Source organism: Schistocerca gregaria, chromosome X (genome assembly GCF_023897955.1).
Source record: "Schistocerca gregaria isolate iqSchGreg1 chromosome X, iqSchGreg1.2, whole genome shotgun sequence".
Lineage (NCBI taxonomy): Eukaryota > Metazoa > Arthropoda > Insecta > Orthoptera > Acrididae > Schistocerca > Schistocerca gregaria.
This window is the reverse complement of record NC_064931.1, coordinates 208,851,063-208,873,044: the sequence shown is the minus strand read 5'-3', so window position 1 is coordinate 208,873,044 and position 21,982 is coordinate 208,851,063. Positions and strand designations below refer to the sequence as shown.

At 37.5% G+C, this 21,982-nt stretch overlaps 1 protein-coding gene across 2 annotated transcripts in view; it reads right to left on the bottom strand.

Annotated features, from left to right (window-relative positions):
• Nucleotides 1-1,438: 1,438 nt before the first annotated feature.
• Nucleotides 1,439-21,982, bottom strand: part of LOC126299542 (transketolase) — a 160,394-nt gene continuing 139,850 nt past the window's right edge. For both annotated transcript variants that reach the window (XM_049991536.1, XM_049991537.1), the window contains exons 5-11: nt 21,233-21,376; nt 20,860-21,111; nt 20,596-20,733; nt 16,998-17,124; nt 3,388-3,527; nt 1,922-2,153; nt 1,439-1,689 (exon numbers count right to left, since the gene is read on the bottom strand). In XM_049991536.1, the coding sequence (XP_049847493.1) occupies nt 1,523-1,689; nt 1,922-2,153; nt 3,388-3,527; nt 16,998-17,124; nt 20,596-20,733; nt 20,860-21,111; nt 21,233-21,376 (1,200 nt within the window). In that variant the 3' untranslated portion in view covers nt 1,439-1,522. The remainder of the gene's footprint in view (nt 1,690-1,921; nt 2,154-3,387; nt 3,528-16,997; nt 17,125-20,595; nt 20,734-20,859; nt 21,112-21,232; nt 21,377-21,982) is intronic.

Genomic DNA, 21,982 nt, shown 5'->3' with positions numbered 1-21,982 from the left:
GTGATTTGTAAGCAATCTCCTATGTAGACTCATTGCATTTCCCCAGTATTCTACAAATAGTCTTTCTTTGTAAGTTTCTTTACAGTGACTATGCAGTGGAGAGTCCTTCCCATTATGAACTGTCCTGGGTACATTTCATACATGGTCAAGCATTCTTTTAATTTGAGCCATAACTCTACATGGTCCTGTCCTGTAAGTTTCAGGTTCCTCATCAAGATATGACATTACCGTCTCTCTTGCTTGCTCGACATATAAATCTCTCTACTTGCTTCAGTAGCCCTTTGTACTTTGGTAATCATTGTTTCGACAACCATGTCATGGTCACTGATACCTGTTTTTATGTGGACATCCTGAAAGAGGCAGGTCTATTTTGACATTATTATGTGAGGTTCTAAACAATCTATCACAGGTAGTTTTCAGAGAAAGTATTTAGTAATGTTGTACAGGTTGTCTTGTCATGCCCACTACTAACAAAACTAATTTTCCCAATTGATTGTTGGGCAATTAAAGTCTCCACTGATAATATCATCACGATTGGGAAACTTACACATAAGCGAAAAGACATTTTCTCTAATTTAGCATTTTATTCCCACCCCTGGCTTGCCCAAACAATCTTTCATTCCCTCAAATTTTCTGTCTATCTGGATTTGAGAGTTATCCGTTGTGACAAATGCACCACCTCCAGTTCCCATTAGCTGTTTCAATACACACTTTAATTTCCCCCAAAAATCTCACTACTACCAATTTCAAGTTTCAACCAGCTTTCTGTACCTATTATGTGAATTTTACTGCTTTTTCAGGAGAACTTCAAGCTCTAGCACTTTGTTGTAAATGCTTCAGTAGTGAACTACAAGGATTTTAATGCCCTCACCGGTGAAAGGGATGGCATTCTTTTAGATCTTACACTTTTACTTCTGGGTCTCAAACAACTGTCTTGATCTGGACTGCATAAAGAGTTGCCTAATTAAAAAAAAAACTTAAACAGCTCCTCCTTCACCTGCTACAAATCTGACTCAGACTGTATGTATGTGGTTCGGTTATACTTATCAATTTTTTTTTAAGAGGACTAGGATTCAAAGAGGAACGATTTAGTCCTGTGAACGACCTACACGTAGCCATGTTTTCACAGAACAAAATTATCTTATTTGTAAATCTACTGAAGTGTTCAACATCATAATGCATTTTCACAACTATGATCCACTGAATACAGAATTTCATTGTACAAGGAATATGTGAACATACCATACCTTACTACAAAGCACAAGGGTATGGAGTATGGAATATAGAGAACCTGTAAACAATCAGCTTACAACATCTCAGAGTGTACCTATATTTTGCCAAAATTTCTTTACCTTCAACAACATATTAGTTTATTAGGTTTAATAAACACAATCTACATCCCATCCAAATTTTAGCAAACACACAATAAAAAACACAATAATGTTGGACATCTTTTATTGCTTTTCTCTCAATGACAGAAATAAGGAATGTAAACTGACAATGTAACAGTGTGCACAGCTCCTTAATGAAGAAGGGAGTTAACTGCTTTTGTAATGCACTTGGCCCCAATTCCAAACTGTTCCAGCAATACATCTGAAGGCCCAGACCTTGGAATGCCTGTAACTGCCAACTTCTTCACAGTAATATTTTCCTGAGCTACAACAGAGAGGACTGCTTCACCAATTCCACCTGTAAATACACAAACTTTCATAGTAACACAAACACATGTAGATCATTGGAAAAGTCATGTCATTAAGAACACATGTTGGTAATATTTTGAATTGCTGTCTTAATTACATTCAACAAATATTTTGGTAATCAACTATTGCGAGAACCAGTAGCAGAGTGTCACATCGGGAACCTACTGACTATAAATACAAGACCAAAAGGTTCATAAAACTCAATACAGTTTCTTACAAACCTTCAGGATAGTGGTCCTCCACAGTAACTATTTTGTTGCCTGCAGCTTTTGCATTCTTGATTATAGCTTCAGCATCAAGAGGTTTTATCGTAAAAGGGTCAAGAACTCTGACATGAATTCCTGATTTTGCAAGTTCATCAGCTGCTTTGAGGGCTTCATATAGTGTGACTCCAGCACCAATAATTAGAACTTTGTCATTGGAACTTTGTTTCAGAATGTGAGCTTTTCCAACCTAAGGAAAAGAAAAATCAATGAGATGCAAATAGTGACATTCCATACACAAATCTTGAGCAATGAAGTGCTAATGAGATTCTGATTTCAAAAGGTAATGCAATAAAATGACCATACAAAATAAACTGCAATCAGTTAAATACGGACTACTGTTAACTAAAATTTTATACTTTACCAATAATTTTCAAAAGACAAGAATGAACAAATCTATGACAACATTATGAAATGGATAGTTGGTACTCACCATATAGCAGAGATTCTGAGCTGCAAATGGACAACAGAAAGACTGTCTATGTGAGCTTTCAGCAAAGAAGGCCTTTGTTGGAAATGGGGGGGGGGGGGGGGCACGCCCACACGCACGCACGCACGCACGCACGCACACAGACCTCAGTCCCAGCTGCTGAGGCCAGCAGCCAGAAACTGGTCATGTGTGTGAGTTGCGGTTTGTTGTGCCTAACCGTGACTCAGCATCTCCACTATATCGTGAGTAGTAACGATCCTTTTCATAACAGTGTTACATTCAATTCAATTGTTTCAAATCTATTGCGAGTTCCACCTGCTGTAATTCCACGGCAGACAGATCTGTAAAGAGTCACTCCAGAACAGTGGAATAATAAAAACCACTTTTTAAAAACGAGGTGGCTGCATTTTTCCTCTTTGTCCTACACAGTGTGACTATCAGTACGAAGTTAGGGCAGTTAATAAGAGTGCATTACTTGCACATAAAACTGCAACCTTCATTGATGCTGCTTTCCCTAATTTCTTTGCTCCCTTCTATTTTACTAACAAATTAATCATCACTTCTCAGCCATTCCTTACTGACTGATACTCTCTTACTGCATTCAATCAATCAATCAATCACATTTGTAATTTAACTCCATTTTTTTTCCATGCATTCCCTTTATTTCATTGCAATGTGCATGCATGCTCCTTTAAGAAAGTGACATGACAAAGTGGATTTGTTTTTCACTGAGAGAGGTATTGAAGATTGTGAGCACAATCTGTGGATTACTGGAGAAAACTAACGAAACCCAATAGTAACAAGTTAACAGGCAGTGATAGTATCCAATGAAAAAGCTAACTATTTCCAATACAGCTTCTAAGCAAATTATTTATACCTAACACCAGTAGTGTATAGGAAACAATTACAGAATCATAGTTCAAATAAAAAATATCATTTCTTAGTAAACAGAACAAAAAAATAACTTTTGAGCAGAATATTCTCTTTTACTTACCTGGAAATTTTCATCATTCTTGTATAATACCGATGTGGATGGACGGGACGTACGAATGAAACAAACTCCTTTAGTATTTGCAGCCAGCTCAACAGCACGTTCGCAACTGACTGCATCACTTGGATAAAACACAGTTGACCCTGTTAACATACTACCAATTAATGTCTCAGGAAAAGAAGACGAGCAGACAACTAAATATCAGTACCTCTCTCACAAGATGACTTCAAAGGTGCAAACACATTGGTATGGTGTCAAATCTATAACCAAGTTCTTCACCGTGTGGTTCTACATTGATTTTTAAGTCACCATTGAAATGCCTTATGATCCATTATTTGATTTGTGAGAAAACCTCTGGTGCAGTAAACACTGCGGAAAACCGCAGACCATATAGAATGGTTTAGTTACATCAAAGTTCACTAATGGGCTCAATAACTGGTTGTTAAAACAATGCTCAAGCAGTATTTAGAGGGCATTTGAAATTTTATCAGTTCCAAAAAGATTATTTTCTAATTATTCCCACAATAAGTTCATTAGCACCCCATATGAAAAACTTTTGCCATTAAATTTCAGTCTCCTAGCCACCACTTTTATTCATGTGTGTTCACCGCAGTGACTAATTGTATTGATCTTCATATTGTACCACATACAGACATCATTACAACGAAAAACATGACAGTATTTGTATTAATTTACAATCCATGTTCATGGCTTGGCAGGACACAGATTCAACATATTGGCAATATAACTTGTACCGTCAATGTCTAAAACAGATTTCCTTACAAACTCCACATTAGAACATTTTGACACTACTTTTGTTGTAATATTGAATGCTGTACCATATTGCACAGAACTTGGGTATGGATTATTTGACACATCAGTATGTGTTTGTCAAGATCAATATAAGTATAGAAGTTCTACCATCTTTTACATTAAAACTTTAAAGGAGCAGGTTGAATAAAAAACAGTATGAAGTTGCAAATGTCACTGGAATGAAATGGCAATTAAAAAGGGAAAAGCATACAGCAGCATGGAAATTATTGAAGCCCATTTATAAATAAAATGTTAGGGACTGGGCAATACTGCCACTCTCAGGCAAAGCTTAAAGAGAGTTTGTCACTATTATCATAACCAACTTTTGCCATAATGTCCCCTGTATAGGCAAAGTTTCAGCCTTAAATATCTAGGCCTTACACTCAATGAAGGAACAACAGCAAAATTTGTAGCACCACTACCAAAAGCATAACACTTGACCATATTGGTGTTTTTCCACTAAAGACTGGTGACAAATTATCAAATTTGATTAGCAACAGCTAAATCCATCGAGGATCTATTTGGTGCAAACTGAAAAGTTATCTCTAGCTTCTTTGCAACTCTTAGTACACTGAACATTGTTTCACAGATGTAATTCCGCAGCACCCTTCAAACAAGGGGTGCTACAAAGGTTTTATAATTCACACTAATGTTCAATACTCAAAAACACTAGGCTATAACGCCAACAACTGCACAACGCACAGGCATCAACTGAAGTGGTATTAAAAAATGTATCTCATCCCCATAGGAGACGATCTTACAGAATTATCTACCAGGTCAGAATGTCACTTGGCAATATACCATAGAGGGACACCTCAAGACCCACAGGTTACAACTTTATAAATGGGAGCTCCCAACAACTGTTTCAATTTTTCTGAAGCATTCTCTAACATTTACCACTTAATCTCTGTATTTGTTAGTAACTATCTTTACAAACAACAAAACTTATTTACACTCTTCCACACAAGCCCTAATATACATGTAATTGCTGAACTATAACTGAAGTGTAAATAACGGTGTGTGAAAGTCAGGATGAGGAGTTGCTTCCAAATTTTAACAACATACTACTACTACAAATATTCACAACTAAATAACTGTATAGTTTAAAACTATCTGTCTGTTGCCAGTTAGAGTCACTTCTAGAAGAGAAAGGAAAGTTGAAGAGGAAGTAAATTCTCTTCAAACATTGAGCACTAAAATTTTGGAATTTTGTACCACAACAGAACTTAATAAAATGAAAGCTATGAAATCTGTAAATTTCTGACAGTTCAATGCACAGGAAACTCAAATATGATAACCAAAACCTTAATGGAAAGTAGAACTGAAGTGTGCACACAAGCAAATTATTAGTGATGTTTACAAGCACGAAGTTCTCAAAGGAAGCTTAAAAATTTAGGTTAATTCTTTTTGATGAGGCTCCTGCATCCTTTCATGTCAGTTATACAACTGTTGTTATGAAGCAGGTAAAAGAAAATGTTTTTGCTGTGAATGGAAGAAAGAAGATATGCAGTATTAGATTATTCACAATTTCATTTCTATAATATTTAAGTTAATAGCAACAAACAGGACATACAGAAGAAAAAAAAATACTAGCAATTAATGAGAAGCTGGGAATTACTAATAGAGCCACATGAGAAATTAAGATTTTTCACAGGGGGAGCCTGTTAATGACACAAAGACGCTTCACTGAGAAGCTTATTAAGATTATATTTTGCATCAGGTCAATTAGCAGCAAAATAAAGTGTATTTAAAATATGATGCAAGCACAGTGTCCTTGTTCGGGAACCGACACCCACACAAGCACGCCCCAGTCACATGATGCTCCAGCCTGATGCCAGGACAGTATGACAGCCGGCATATCAGTCTAGACAACAAACTAGAAGAATTACAGAGGGCCTCGGAAAATATTTTACAGCATTTAGCATTTCAGACTGCTGTGCCAGCAACATCTACTCACTGAGATGCACTAATTCAGACTGATACCTCGCAAAGCAACCGTAGTGCACCAGCTAACCAATTCACATACTGCTGCTCAACATTAGTGCTGGAACGGCCTACTGCTGTTTATGTTCTAGACTATGCTCTTTTTTTACAGACTAACAACATTAAATTTACCAGATATGAACTCTCAGAACAATTTAAGTTTGCTGTACGGTGTGGAAACAAATGTGGTATGCAATTAATCTAACAGAAGTGACTGTTCTATCATTTCCCCATCAAACTAACTTGTGATGGGTAAGTGAACAATACACTGCAATTTCTTTCCTTTATGTAACTAAAAACTAACAAAAAACTTAAGTTACTTCATGTAGGACAATCCAAGAGCACACACAGCAACAAAATATCTACGACAGACCTACAAGGCATTTTTGATGGTAGCAACTAAACCAACATCGAGCTACAGTATCTGAAATTATCAGCTGATGCACTACCATAATTTTTAAAGGTTTTAGTCAGAGTCAGCACAGTTTGAAAGTGCTAAATGACAATTATTTTATACAACTTTTTTGTGTGGTGATCCAACTAATCCAGTTAATTCTCAACTAAAATTGATATGCCACCTACCACATTGTCCAAGTATCAAGTCTCAGTGTCATGTGTAGGGTTCCCATTCATGCCCAATTTTCCAGAACATTTTAACAAAATGTCCTTGTGTCCTCAAACACTCTTAGGGGAGAGACAGAAATGTCCCAGATTGTCATTTTATGTAATGTAACCTTTTGTGTCTTTCTAAAAGAAGCACCTTTCTTCATCTGAAGTTTTGGATCACCAGCATTCACACTAAAAGATGAAATTAGTTGTCAAATATGATATATCAATTCTTTCAGAAACTTTACAGTACCACAACCTTGTAGTGAACTGTATCACTGGACACTGAGGATGCACAATGGTTGTGTCACTAAGTTCAGCAAAGTTGCCCCCTCAGATTAACTCTTCAATATCAAAAACTGGTAACTATTTATCAGTTACAGTAGTTTCAGAGAGAGATAAGAGAGCATTTACATATCACAGTGATGCACAACCAGAGCTTCTAAGTCCATGGACTGCACAACTGACTGTCAAATCACTGTTCAACAAGTAGTTCACCTGATCGCAGACAAAAACCAAATTGATTATATAGAATATTTAATCAGACCAACATACACAACTCATGATTCAATTCCAGCAACAAGTCTCTTCTCAATGTGACTTCACCATTTACTACCAAATAAACAACAAAGGAATCGCACTGTTTCATTGATGAAAGATTCTTCCACCATGTGTACTTAAAGCAGATTCATTTAGTGGTTAGGTTTTACCATACAGATAAAGATGTTTTAATAGGAGTGTTGTAGTGGGTGAAATGTGACGCTAAAAGATCAGAGCATCTGATGTAATATGTCTTAGGATTCTGAAAGATTTGATCGTCAGAAAGATGAGGAGCAATTTTGACTCAACACTATTACGAACTATAGAGAAAAAAGTAAAGGTAGAATGACTAAGCTGCAAGAAAAGAGTCACAGTAATTTAACAGACGTAGGATGTCCTGGTCCTATTATGTGCAATGTTGTCCAAACTGGCACAGACAGATTACCCATTGATACAAAGCACACAATTGGTGGAATTACCCATTTCCATACTTATGCTGCAGATTTTGAAAAACTAAAATCATTCTGTAAATTTTAGTAAGTGGATCACAAGAAACTAAGGTCATAAAAAAACTAGATAGTTATCTCTTCTACCAGCTGTCTAAAGAAGGATGTTTCCCAAGTATTAAAATGATACAAGTATTTTCTGTCCCTTGGAAAGTGTCTTAGTACCCTGAATTATTTCCTCCTCCAAAAATCCACCCTATCATAGCCTACAGTTCCTTTCAAGCCAGCTACGTATTTTTTCCCACAGCTTTCAGTGCAAAGAAAAATAAAATATAGCTCTGATATTCCAAACAAAATAAATATGCTGCTTAACAAATCAGGAGTCAGAAAACCTGAAACATTTGAAATTTGAAGCAAAACAGCAGCTACACAAGTTTAAAATGAGGGGCTACTAACATCATCAGTTCAATGGAATCACCACAGTTTTCTATGTACCTGCAGTGGACACATTCTTGAATACTGTGAAAACTTATGGAATCTCTGCACCCAATGGAATTGATTGCCCTGAAGAAAACTATCAGCTTTAATATTTTTGTTAAGTCCAGTGCCATGAACTTCATTTTGGATGAAACAGAACCATCTGAAAAGTAGTGTTGTGTAAATAAATACTGTGGAGATAAACTGTGGGCTGGAAGGGGAACTCAAGTGTTTGTGTCACTGAAAAATGACATGAAATTATTACTCCTTTTTACAATGAGCAAGTATGCCTAAACTTATCAGAAGCTTGGTTGAAATTTTGCTACTGTTTCCAGTTATAAGGCATCTACCAAAAAGATTTTTCAGCAATTAATGCTTTGTGGAATGACGAGGAAAACCAGACTAGTTAAAAATAGTAAAAGCTCTGGAAATAAAACCTACATTTGTTAGCTTCCTATGTATGGGCTTCTACAATTTGATACTTAATGAAAAACTTCTAGAGCAATACACAGTACCAAGAAGTACTCAAGTACCAGTGAATCATACTATCGTCTGATGCAAAATTTGTGACATTTATATTTACATCCAAATTGCATATGCAATACTGCTGTTAACCTCTTATCAGTGATACAGCAGATTATGCTAAAATAAATTATTACAATGCTAATACTGGAAGTAATTTTATCAAGCCTTGATTTTCATTTGTCTAGATGTTCTGTGTATTATTTTGAAAATGTCCTGAATTTGGTTAAAAATAATATGATAACCCTAATCAGATTTATATTTTTCTTTGAACTCACCAGTAGGACCTACGACATTCTCGAACTCACAATCTTCATCCTCTCCAAGATTACTATCCAATTTCTGCCACTGCCCGCATATCCGGAAAAATAATCAAGAGTGTCAGGTGCATGTGGACAATATCAGCCCAGAAAAGAAACCCGAGTTTGGAAGTATAACTAAGCACTTGGGGCATTACGTCTACAGACACAACTGTATGGTATAATTATTATTTACCAAAATAGTGACCGATCAGTGCACTTTTTCCCTTGGAGACTACTGTAAATTTACTGAACAAGAATATGAACATTTTGTTAGCATTTGAAAAACTTTGTACATTCTTCATCATGTAGACTACAGCATTTAACTTTATCTCTGTATCACTCTTCCTCTTATGGAGAAAATTTGCATTTTACACACTGGATCACCTAATGTTCATGTTACACTCACAACAGTTTCTCACAAACAGCTTTGTCAGAGGCTGTCTGATCCAGAGAGCCAGTCTTCTCACCCTGCCGGTGCTGCACTACAACAGCAAGATCAGGCACTCAATATCCATGCTAAATCATAACTTTACAGTTTCGTACCTTTAGTAAGGGGAAATGAGTTGATGAGTGATAAGAAGTGACTGCAACATCACTGTTCTCATACTCACAGAACTACAGTAGGAAAGAGGGAGCAGTATAGCACTGACATAACAATTGATAACATGATTTATAATGTACTCAACTATCAACACTGGACTTTTATTCATTCCACTTCTGATTACTGGTACCTGGCCATAGGGGTATTGGTTCCAGAGCAATACTGAAGACAGCACTTGTTTCACATTTTAAACATCTTTTAGAAAGGCCAACAGTAGTAAACATGAAATGCTGTTATTAAATGGTGTTTCAATTAAGTAAAAATATATGTATATTTTTCACATTTCCTGGACAAGGATCCCTTTTTTTTTCTTCACACAAAAACCAGTAAACAATTTTCTCTCCCCTTCAAAGTCCCTAAATCACATTTTACCTCCATCTTAAATAAAATGCTAAATTAACAAAAAGAGCAATAAATTCTCTTACACAGTTAATATTATTTCGCTATATCCCCATAATCTGTACTATATGGTTTAAACCCTGGTAGCAACAGTCATTTCTGAAAAGCACCACCTTTGTAGAAATTTAACTGACCAAGTGCCCATTTGTGTTTATTAGAAGAGCAGTTCAAAAGAAGGATGAGCAAAGATACACGATTTCACCAAATGTAAATTTAAGTGCATTTTTTATTCTATCCACACAATAAGAAACAACTACCAGGAAAACTGACGGCTTTCCATTTATAGAGCATAGACTCAAAATAGCACTGGTTCAGCAATCTAATAATCTCTAAAAACATTTTGTCAATTAGTCTGAATATTCTCCGCACACAATATAGACGTATATGTCACACAACCAATCAAGAACAGCTCACAAAAAAAGAAAAGAAAGAAAGAAAGAAATAAATAGGAAAGAAGATTAGGATTTAATGTCCTGTTGGTTAAGAAATCAGAAGAGACTCAACAGAAGCTAAGATTAGGGAAGGATGGGAAAGGAAACTGGCTGTGTCATTTTCAAAGGAACAATCCCAGCATTTTCCTTACATTATTTTGGGAAACAATGGATAAACCTAAAATCTGTATGGCCAGACTGGGATTTTAACTACCACCATCCTGAATGCAAGTCCAGTGGCTTAGCACTGTGCCATCTTACTTGATACAACTGGAGGAGAGAGGCTGTGTCCACATCACACACCCATTTTAATAACCTTAGGCCAACACAACTCAGAATATTAAATGTTATGCAAACAGTTAACATGAATACACACAAGCTTTTTAATAGAAAAAAAATTTTGGGTGGTAATGTAATGTCATGATGGGTGGAATATAAATAATCCTCCCCCAAATACATATTACAGGGAAACATTCCACGTGGGAAAAATAAAGAGGATGTGACTTACCAAACAGAAGTGCTGACAGGTTGATAGTCACACAAACACACACACAAAATTCAAGCTTTCGCAATCAATGGTTGCTTCTTCAGGAAAGAGGGAAGGAGAGGGAAAGACGAAAGGATGTGGGTTGTAAGGGAGAGGGTAAGGAGTCATTCCAATCCCGGGAGTCTTTCCGCTCCCGGGATTGGAATGACTCCTTACCCTCTCCCTTACAACCCACATCCTTTCGTCTTTCCCTCTCCTTCCCTCTTTCCTGAAGAAGCAACTGTTGGTTGAGAAAGCTTGAATTGTGTGTATTGACCTGCCAGTGCTTTTGTTTGGTAAGTCATATGATCATTATTTTTCCCACGTGATTTATTATTGGTGTTTTTCCCTTAAAGAGCGCATTTGGACTAAACTACATGGTCAGTTCCTTTTGCTGCCTTCCTTGCTGCCCAAACTTCCCTCATTCGCTCGTTGTGTTTCTGTTTCCAGTCCTCTGTCCATGCTTCTTGTCGGCTTTTTGTCTTTGGCTTCATCTTGGTTGCCCATATTTCTTTCATCTTCTGGCTGTGATCTTGCTTGCGTTCTTTGGTCCATTTTATGCCTGTTCGTTTGTCACATTGTATCTCATGTAGTTTACTTTTCTTAATGATGTTTCTGAATTTTATTCTGTCGTTTATTGTGTCTGCTGTTATGTTGAGTTGGTTCAGGCCGTTTTCTACCTCTGCCACCCATTTGTTGTTTCTAGTGGTTACCCAGTCAAAGATCTGTTTGGTCAGCCTGTGTGATGCCATTCTGTATAGGTGTCCATAGAATTGTAGTCTGCGTTTTCTAATCTTTTCTGTGATCGTCTCCATATGTTTGTACAGTTCCTCTGTGGGTTTCTTGATTGTTGTTAGTTGCGCCAAATATTTTCCTAAGTATTTTCCGTTCTACTTTTTCTAATTGTCTGATACGTGTATGCCCTAGGATTAGTGTCGTCTCTGATGCATATAGTGCCTCGGGGAGCACCAACGTGTCATAATGGCGTAATTTGGATTTTTGTGAGATAGACTTCTTGTTGTAATGATTCCACACTACTTTGTATGCCTTGTCCAGTTTAGTCTTTCTTTCTTCGTTTGAGTCTCTTATGTCCACTCATTTGTAGTGTTTCACCGAGGTATTTGAAGTTTTCTGTTTTGTAAATCGTGGCATACTTTGTGTTCAGAGATGAGGGTTTCTTTGTACTCATAAACTGTGTCTTTTCGTAAGAGATCTGTAGCCCAGTTTTGGAAGTGATTTCGTGCAGTTTTTCCAACAGCGTCTTGTTTCCTTTATACCTTTCGTGACAATTGCCAAACCATCTGCAAAAGCCAGGCATTTAATCTGTAGGTTTCCTAAGGTTATCCCCTGTTGTGATGTTTCCCATTCTTTTATGACCTTATCTAACACCAGGTTGAAAAGGAGAGGTGAGAGGCCATCGCCTTGTCGGACACCTGTGCGGATTTCAAAGGGCTCTGATAGTTCCCCACAGAACTTTACTTTGGAGGCCGTGTTGGTTAAAGTTTGCTCTACGACAGCCCGTGTTTTGTTGTCTACTTTGTATTCTGCTAGAATTTTGAAGAGTGTTTTCCGGTTGATGGAGTCGTACGCCTTTTTGAAGTCAACAAAGGTAATGATTAGGTTCTGTTTGTGTGGTAAAATCATTTTCAGGTTCTGAATTTTTTCCGCACAAGACCGCCCTTTACGGAAGCCTGATTGGTATTCCCAATCAAGTGGTCGGTCTTGCATTCTAGTCTGTTCAGTAAAGCTTTAGAGAGGATCTTGTATGTGAGCGGTAGTAGGGATATTCCTCTGTAGTTGTTCGGGTCAGTCTTGTCCCCTTTTTTGTGTAGTGGGTGTATCAGGGCAGTTTTCCAGTCAGGAATTTTCATGGTCTTCCAAGATCCTCTTGATGTCTTGTTGAGTTCTGGGTCTTTTAACACCCAGATTTCTGCGATGATGCCGTCTTCTCCTGGTGCTCTATGATTCTTTAGTGACTATTATTTCTTGAACTACTACTAGAGTTGGAGGTTCACTATCTGGATTGTACGTGCTCGTTTCTGTCATATATATATATATATTATATTACAAATGATTGAAGCGATTTCACAGCTCTACAATAACTATTATTTGAGATATTTTCACAATGCTTTGCACACACATACAAAAACTCAAAAAGTTTTTTTTGGCATTCACAAATGTTCGATATGTGCCCCTTTAGTGATTCGGCAGACATCAAGCCGATAATCAAGTTCCTCCCACACTCGGTGCAGCATGTCCCCATCAATGAGTTCGAAAGCATCATTGATGCAAGCTCGCAGTTCTGGCACGTTTCTTGGTAGAGGAGGTTTAAACACTGAATCTTTCACATAACCCCACAGAAAGAAATTGCATGGGGTTAAGTCGGGAGAGTGTGGAGGCCATGGCATGAATTGCTGATCATGATTTCCACCACGACTGATCCATCGGTTTTCCAATCTCCTGTTTAAGAAATGCCGAACAACATGATGGAAGTGCGGTGGAGCACCATCCTATTGAAAGATGAAGTCGGTGCTGTCGGTCTCCAGTTGTGGCATGAGCCAATTTTCCAGCATGTCCAGATACACGTGTCTTGTAACGTTTTTTTGCAGAAGAAAAAGGGGCTGTAAACTTTAAACTGTGAGATTGCACAGAACACGTTAACTTTTGGTGAATTGCCAATTTGCTGCACAAATGCGCAAGGATTCTCTACCGCCCAGATTCACACATTGTGTCTGTTCACTTCACCATTAAGAAAAAAATGTTACTCCATTACTGAAAACAAATTTCACACTGAACGCATCGTCTTCCATGAGCTGTTGCAACCGCGCCGAAAATTCAAAGCGTTTGACTTTGTCATCGGGTGTCAGGGCTTGTAGCAATTGTAAACGGTAAGGCTTCTGCTTTAGCCTTTTCCGTAAGATTTTCCAAACAGTCGGCTGTGGTACTTTTAGCTCCCTGCTTGCTTTATTCGTCCGACTTCCGCGGGCTACGCATGAAACTTGCTCGCACGCATTCAACCGTTTCTTTACTCACTGCAGGCCGACCCGTTTATTTCCCCTTACAGAGGAATCCAGAAGCTTTAAACTGCTCATACCATCGCCAAATGGAGTTAGCAGTTGGTGGATCTTTGTTGAACTTCGTCCTGAACTGTTGTTGCACTGTTATGACTGACTGATGTGAGTGCATTTCAAGCATGACATACGCTTTCTTGGCTCCTGTCTCCATTTTGTCTCACTGCGCTCTCTAGCACTCTGGCGGCAGAAACCTGAAGTGCGGCTTCAGCCGAACAAAACTTTATGAGTTTTTCTACGTATCTGTAGTGTGTCGTGACCATATGTCAATGAATGGAGCTACAGTGAATTTATGAAATCACTCAGAGAGATATTTAAAAATCTTGTTTCTTATTGCTTCCTAACTGTCAAATGCCAATTATTTATTATTGTTGCAAGGCGGGAGAAAGGCAAAATAATTGCAATATATTGGGCCATTACTGTAAGGACATACTATTAATACTAACTGCAAAAGTGATCACACCTAATTCACTGCCTTGAGGAATGCAGTCCTCAAGGAAGTCAAATATAGTTCCAAGATGAAAGAGACCATTCATTAGGTGATGCCTGTGCAGGGAAGCTTGTTGTACTAAACTCTTTGACAGTGATTATAAAAAAATGGTAGAGTGATCTCTCCCAAACACATGCTGGAAGCGCTGCCTTGATTACATGATTAAAAAATGCAGTTAACTACTCATTCTAAGATTGAACTTGTGCAGTTGTTTTCAACCTAAAGAGGGGTAGAAAATTTACTGCCTGACAAGAAAAAGTGAAGCACCAGGAGACATGGTCAAATGCCAGTGTAACTTCATATATGCACAGATCATCTATAGGTAGATTAGAGTGCCAAGTCTCAGTGACAGCTTGGATGGCCACCATAGTGCATTAGTGTTGTTCGTGTTTAGTGCTGTTACCAGGCCTGATAGTGTATATTGGGGTACATGAAGAGCATCAGATGTTGAGCTATCACTGTGAAGGGGGCAGTGTACTTTTACGATACATCATTATCAGCAGCTGATAAGTGTTTGAAAGGGCCCTCAATGTGTTTCCATTAGGCTGACTGGTCGAACCAAGCAATATCCAGAATTGTGGTGCATTCAGGTGTAACAGTTTCCCAATGATTGATTGCACAGGAATGCAGGAACAGGCATACTTATTAAGGTTCCAGTCAGCCACATATTACCACCACAAAGGAGAGTCTCTACTGTGCACCAAGCACAACTTCATGTCCTGGCCAGTACAACAGTACATCTGCATCCTCGTGTGCTCTCAGCACGTGATATCTTACTATCATTTTTCAACAGTCATTTTTCAACAGGAAAACACTCATCCACAGACAGAATGTTTGTATGAACTGCACGGTTTTGACATACTACTGTGGCCAGCAAGATCCCCAGATGTGTCCCCAGTAGTATGTGCGGGACCAGCTCAGATAACTCCATTCTAGTGTCCTTATCCACACTATCAAGAACCAGTTACAACAGTTGTGGACCTGCCTGACTCAAGGGAGGATACAATGGCTTTATAACACCCTTCCCCCACCAAATTAGTGCCTGCATCCATGCCAGAGGGAACAGAATATCAAATTGACAAGTGGACTCTTACTGCCAAGTTCTTTGTTAAGTTTGACTATTTTTTTTTAATCACTGCAATTGCAATACCTCTCCCCTCGACCCATGAAGTTTCATTTTGTTACCATCTCCCCTTCAGAGTGCTTCACTTTTGTCAGGTAGCGTGTATCACTTTGCAAACAAACTTAAAATTAATGATTCAGGAGGTTTACTGTGTGCAACACATATGAACAGACACACACAAAACTGCAAACTGTAACTCTGTTCAAATCACAAATGCATATTTAGCAGCTTTAAAGCAGATGTGCAAAACATTAAAAACACCCAGCATTTTAACTGTGGGCTACAGGAAGAGTCTGTAACGATAACACACACTAAGTTGAACTACACAAGCAGAATATGATAGCCTTGTGGAACTACGGGTACACTGCATCAAAGTGAAACATGCAGGTATATAAGCAATCCAGAGGATGGATCATATTGGTTATCTGAAACTCCCAAGAGACTCTACCTTACAGTAAATACTTTCTTGTGATGCTTTAACTTGTAGGGTCAGTAGCTGAATGAACATCGCTGGTTCTCTCTTCAAATTTCCTTCCGGCTTGTTCAACTTAATTAAGTCATGTCAAAGAAAGAATCACTGTTAATTCAATGCATTTTTGTGAAATTTCATCATTTACAAATTAAACAACACAATCTCACCAAAATAATGTTAATAATTGAAATTTATGTATCAAAATGTTATAAATAATACTGCTTTAAAAACAGACAGCACTTTCCTTCATTTAAACAATTCTGGTTTCTCACAGAAAAGAATTTTGATATTTTAGTCAGTGGTTGTACTAGTTAAATATTATTTAAGCTGTTCAATGTATTTAATCACTTCTACTGCTTGTGGCCACCTCTAGCAATGTACCTTGCACAATGAAGATAACATAGAACATAGGCAGGCTTGCTTTATTTTCATGTTGATACCAATAAATTATTTTATTTTAAACTATACTGCTGTTTCAATAGCAGACTTCTTGGCCATTTGAAGACTGTAGCACATTATCATATTATGGCAAAATACAAACAAAAAAATTACTTGATATTTCAACAAGTTTCTTACAGTACTGAAGTCAGCCAGCCATAAAAATAATTCAAGAATGAATAATTATCTACATACAAATTTTCAGCGCGCGCACGCACACGCACACACACACACACACACACACACACACACACACACACACACACACACACACACACACACACACGAGAGAGATAGCAAAAATTTCTACTCATTATGCACATAGGTCTTGTATACAATTATTTCTACTAATTGTCAACGGACTTCAGTTTACCTGGAATTGTGCGGAACATGGCAATGTCCTCAAGACCCATCTGACTTGGGCCATCCTCACCAATGCTGACACCACAATGGGAACCAACAAAGTTCACATTGGTCTGAGAAATTGCACCCATACGGATCTGAAACAAAAAACCAGGGAAATCTTACTTTTATGTGAATGTTAAAGAGCATTCTCGTTGTCTTTAGTCTGGAGACTGGTTTGATGCAGCTCTCCATGCTACTCTATCCTGCGCAAGCCTCTTAATCTCCAAGTAACTACTGCAACCTAAATCCTTCTGAATCTGCTTATGGTGTTAATCTTTCAGTCTCCCTCTACGATTTTTACCCCACACACTTCCCTCCAATACTAAATTTGTGATCCCTTGATGTCTCACATTCTTATGAAAGGAGAGTAAAGAAATGTGAGAAAGGCACGGCACTTCCACAAGATTTGTGTGTGCGCGCGTGTGTGTGTGTGTGTGTGTGTGTGTGTGTGTGTGTGTGTGTGTGTGTGTGTGTGTAAGTAAATCATCTTCATCTCCGATTTTTTTTGCAGTGTCCATTATGATGCTGAAACAAGGCTTATAAATGAAGACCTTATTTCAATAGTAGTACACCTCAAAGTTAGTTTGCTTTGAGATCTTGAGGCTTAAATGTACCCAAGTGGTGACAATTCTCCGACATATCTGAAACATTGCGAGGGATCATCATTTATTTCTATTGTCATCACCATGTTGAAGCCTCAGTATCTCAAAATGAACAAAACTGGAGGTGTACCACTATTGAAGTAAGACCTTCAAATGTCTACCATGGTCCCATGTAGCTAATGACAATTCTGTTGCCTTTTGTGATCTAACCAATCTGAGACTAACCATCATGCAACAGTTTTAATTATCTGATAAATGGTAGATGTCAGTTTGGAGAAGTGCCAACAATCTCTTACTCCTCTACATCTTAAAGCATCAATAAGATAGGATCCACCTCTACTGAGTCACAGTAGTGTCAGTTTGGACATACATGGGAAACAGTCCATTTGAGAAAGGGAGGGCGTTTCATGAATACTTTGCCCTACAGTGAGCCACAAGGTGGTTAGATGGATATGGCAATGCACAGTTTTTGGGGTAAACATTGTCCAATTTGCTTAAAAGGGCCAGTTGAAATAAGATGCCTATAATACAAGTTAATATCAGGCAATTTGAAAAGGGTTAAGTGAAGTAGTTAGTGTGATTAACTATGCGGTTCTCAGCACCGACAGATTAATTAAATGTTCAGAATCTAGGAGTCCAGGTGCAATGATTTAAACAACATGCCACAAGTAAAGTAAACACTTATGACGTCAAAACATATATATATATATATATATATATATATATATATATATATATATATATATTATTTTTAAACGAAGTCCAAATGCAGGTAAGCTGTACCAACAAGTTTACAACCAGCCCACCTACACATCACATGCAGATTATCAGAACTGGACCAAAGAATTTTATGTCAGTTCTGCTAACAACTATGGGTGGGTGTGGCATCAGTCATGCATGCTGTGGACTAAATAAAAAGAGAACATACACCCCAATCTATTTTGAAGGAAGTGTCAGAATAATAACCTTTGAGAAATACTAAATCTTAATAATCAATTCCTGAAGGTTCATTTTAACCATTGGTCATACTACACAATTTTATCTTCAAACTTCCTCTTATAACAAAAGTGACAATTCCTCAATGCCTCAGGGTGTATCTTATCAACCGATCACTTCTTTTGGTCCATCTATGCAATAAACTTCTCTCCAATTCAATTCAGTACCATTTCATTTCATTAGTTAGCCTATTTACCCATGTAATCTTCAACTGTCTCTTCTCAGCTTTTATTTGTTTTTCCTTGTGAAGACTGTTTACTATCGACATTTCACTTCCATAGAAGGCTATGATCCAAAGAACTACCGCCATGAAAAGACTTCCGAACACTTACAATTTGTGTCTGATGTTTAATTTCTTTCCTTCAGAAATACTTTTCTTGATAATGTCAGTATACATTTTATATACAGTCTATTACTTTCAGTGTTTGAGTCCCTCAGCATCAATTGATTTAATTAGACTACATTGCATTACCCTTGTTTTACAATGCTGAATTTCCTCTATAGTTCCCTGTGTGGCTTGATTAAAGAATTTAAGATTCTAACTAGTAAAAAATTGCACCACAGTTCAGAGATCAGGTTAAACACCATGTACCTATACACCTAGCTGGGTATGTCAGCTCAAAGGTGACATGAAGTAAACTATATACCACCCCTCCAATAAGATCATGCCTAATAAATCACTATCTTGCCCAAACCAGCCTTCAGTGCCACTTTTGATAACCAATCATTTAGACACCAACTAAATTCAATTCATTAGGGCTTTTCCAGACAACAAGGTTGGGTTGTTTTTGGGGGAGGAGACCAGACAGCGAGGTCATCGGTCTCATCGGATTAGGGAAGGAAGAGGAAGGAAGTTGGCCATGCCCTTGCAAAGGAACCATCCCTGCACTTGCCTGGAACGATTTAGGGAAATCACGGAAAGCCTAAATCAGGATGGGATTGAACCGTCGTCCTCCCGAATGCGATTCCAGTGTGCTAGCCACTGCATCCAGACAACAGGCACATTTGATAAGTTAATTATGAACATTTGCTACTCATTTTAGTGAATTTTTGTGAGTTGATAGTTTCTGTGCACTGCTGTCTCTAATATGCATATGTGATAATTTTAGAAAATACCAAAATAAGGGACAATCTGCCGACAGTGTATCCTTTTTAAGATACAAACTGAAACCATACCTATAAATGCTACAGATGATCCAACACCACACTGATTTTACACATAAACATCAGAGTTAATAAGTGATTATATTTTACAATAAAATATTATGATTACCAAATTTAATGGAACAACAGTGTAATTTTATCCTTTTGGCAAAGTAGAGTGGATATTTATAATACTAAACCACTACCCCAGAACCCAGTATCAGTTGCAGGTTGCCTAAGAGCTACCAGAGAGGGAAAATTTTTTCTATGTATCATTTATTGACCAAATTTACAAATTTTAAATGCTGTCATAATCTACTTATTAAGAGGCAGAATCTTAAGTTACACTTTTAAACACAATAAGACAAGTTTTACAGTTAGAAACTGCATGTTCTTGATGCAGCGTAATTGGCAGTGCATAAATACCCAGACTATATTCATTCAGTATTCAAGAAAGAACATTAGTAACCATCAACAAACTTTATATATGAATTCAAACCTTTCCTAAGCTTTTTCTCACATGCTTTAAGTCAAATATTTAACACATTAACTCATTTATTAAGTAATCAGCCACTTCATACTTGGGAGTTTGATTTATAGATTTGGAGTTAAGTGGCACCTGACTAAATAACTACAATGTGGGGGGAAAATGGATAATTCAACCAAGAGGAATGTGTCCAAAAAAAATTGAATACTCTAAACTTAATCTGCCAGTATCACAAATAATTAGCAATAAAAAGCTATGACCCACCCTGAAACTATTTACACCAGTCTTCAGTATTCAGAATCTAAACTAAGTAGGTATAACACATTTGATGTTCACACCTGATCGAATGCCCTTGTGAAGAATGTAGCAAAAGTTGACACAAATGCCACAGTGCGGTCACGACAAGCAGCTCCAATTGCTATGCCCACAAGATTTTGTTCTGCAATGAAGCACTCTATGTACCGGTCTGGATACACCTGCAGAAACACCAACATCAAATTGATAATCTGCTGTCACAATGGTAGGAACATAATTCTACCGAAGAGATTAACACACAAAAACTGTACAATTAGGTACCGTAACTGGACTATGACAGGGCATACCTTCCTAAGTTTGTCAGAGAAGGTAGAATTCTTTGTATCACCATCAAGAGCTATGACACGACTATTGTTGGCAGCAATTTTTGCCAGTGCAGTCCCATATGCCAGTCTTGTTGCCACACTTTCTCCTATCTTGTAGTTTGGAGGTGAGGATAATTTCACATTTGTTATGTCAACAATAGGAGCATCTTCTTTCAGAGGCTTTTGGGGATGCAGTTGCAGTGGACCTTTATTTTTTATTAAAGATTTTAAATGCTGAAATACAACAAAATGGGAAACTTTAGAGATGAGGTAAAAAGTACATTTACCTGGTAATTTTATGGCTAAATGACAATTTATCATTCTTTTTTATTCTTGACAAAAAAGAGCAGCATACCTCAAGAACTGTATCTGCCTGACCACCAAGTGGTTTACCATGCCAATTTTCTTGATCTTCAATTGAAGGAAAATGTTTTCCTTTGTATGTTTTTGCCACTATAGCAGTTGGCTTTCCTTTGGTGGTGGAAGCTTCATGGAATGCCTGTTAGAAAAAGCAACATTCCCCGTCAACACCTTTGATAAGAAAATCCCAAAAGCACACATAATATCAATACTATAAATAAAATTGTGTTCAATTTTTCAGTGCAAATATGCTTTCCCTGCTTATTAAGTGGAGTTTCCTTCTTTAATCCTCTTTTTCAGAATTTTTTAATAAATACTCTAAGCAATGTAACAATAATACATTTTTACAGACATCTGAAACACCAGACTTAACCCTAGCATTACCAACGTATTTTTTGTTACATGTAATACCAACGGGGGGGGGGGGGGGGGGGGGGGGGAGGGGCCTCAAAGGCCCATAAAGAATACCACAATTTATTTTATCATAAATCAAGTTTATTTACTTCTGATACCTCTAATAACAATTCAAAATGCTTAGACATTGTTTTTGTATACTGGATAATAAAAGATATTATAATAGGAATAAAATGAACAAATCACGAGATTCAGTTTATATATTTTTTGGAGTAATGTTTCAAAATAGTGTTTTCTTATAAAAACGACTTTTTTAATTCGATACACTACATAAATTTTGTTTGCTTCACTGTCTCATTCTGCAACACATTTTTCACACAACACTGTCTTC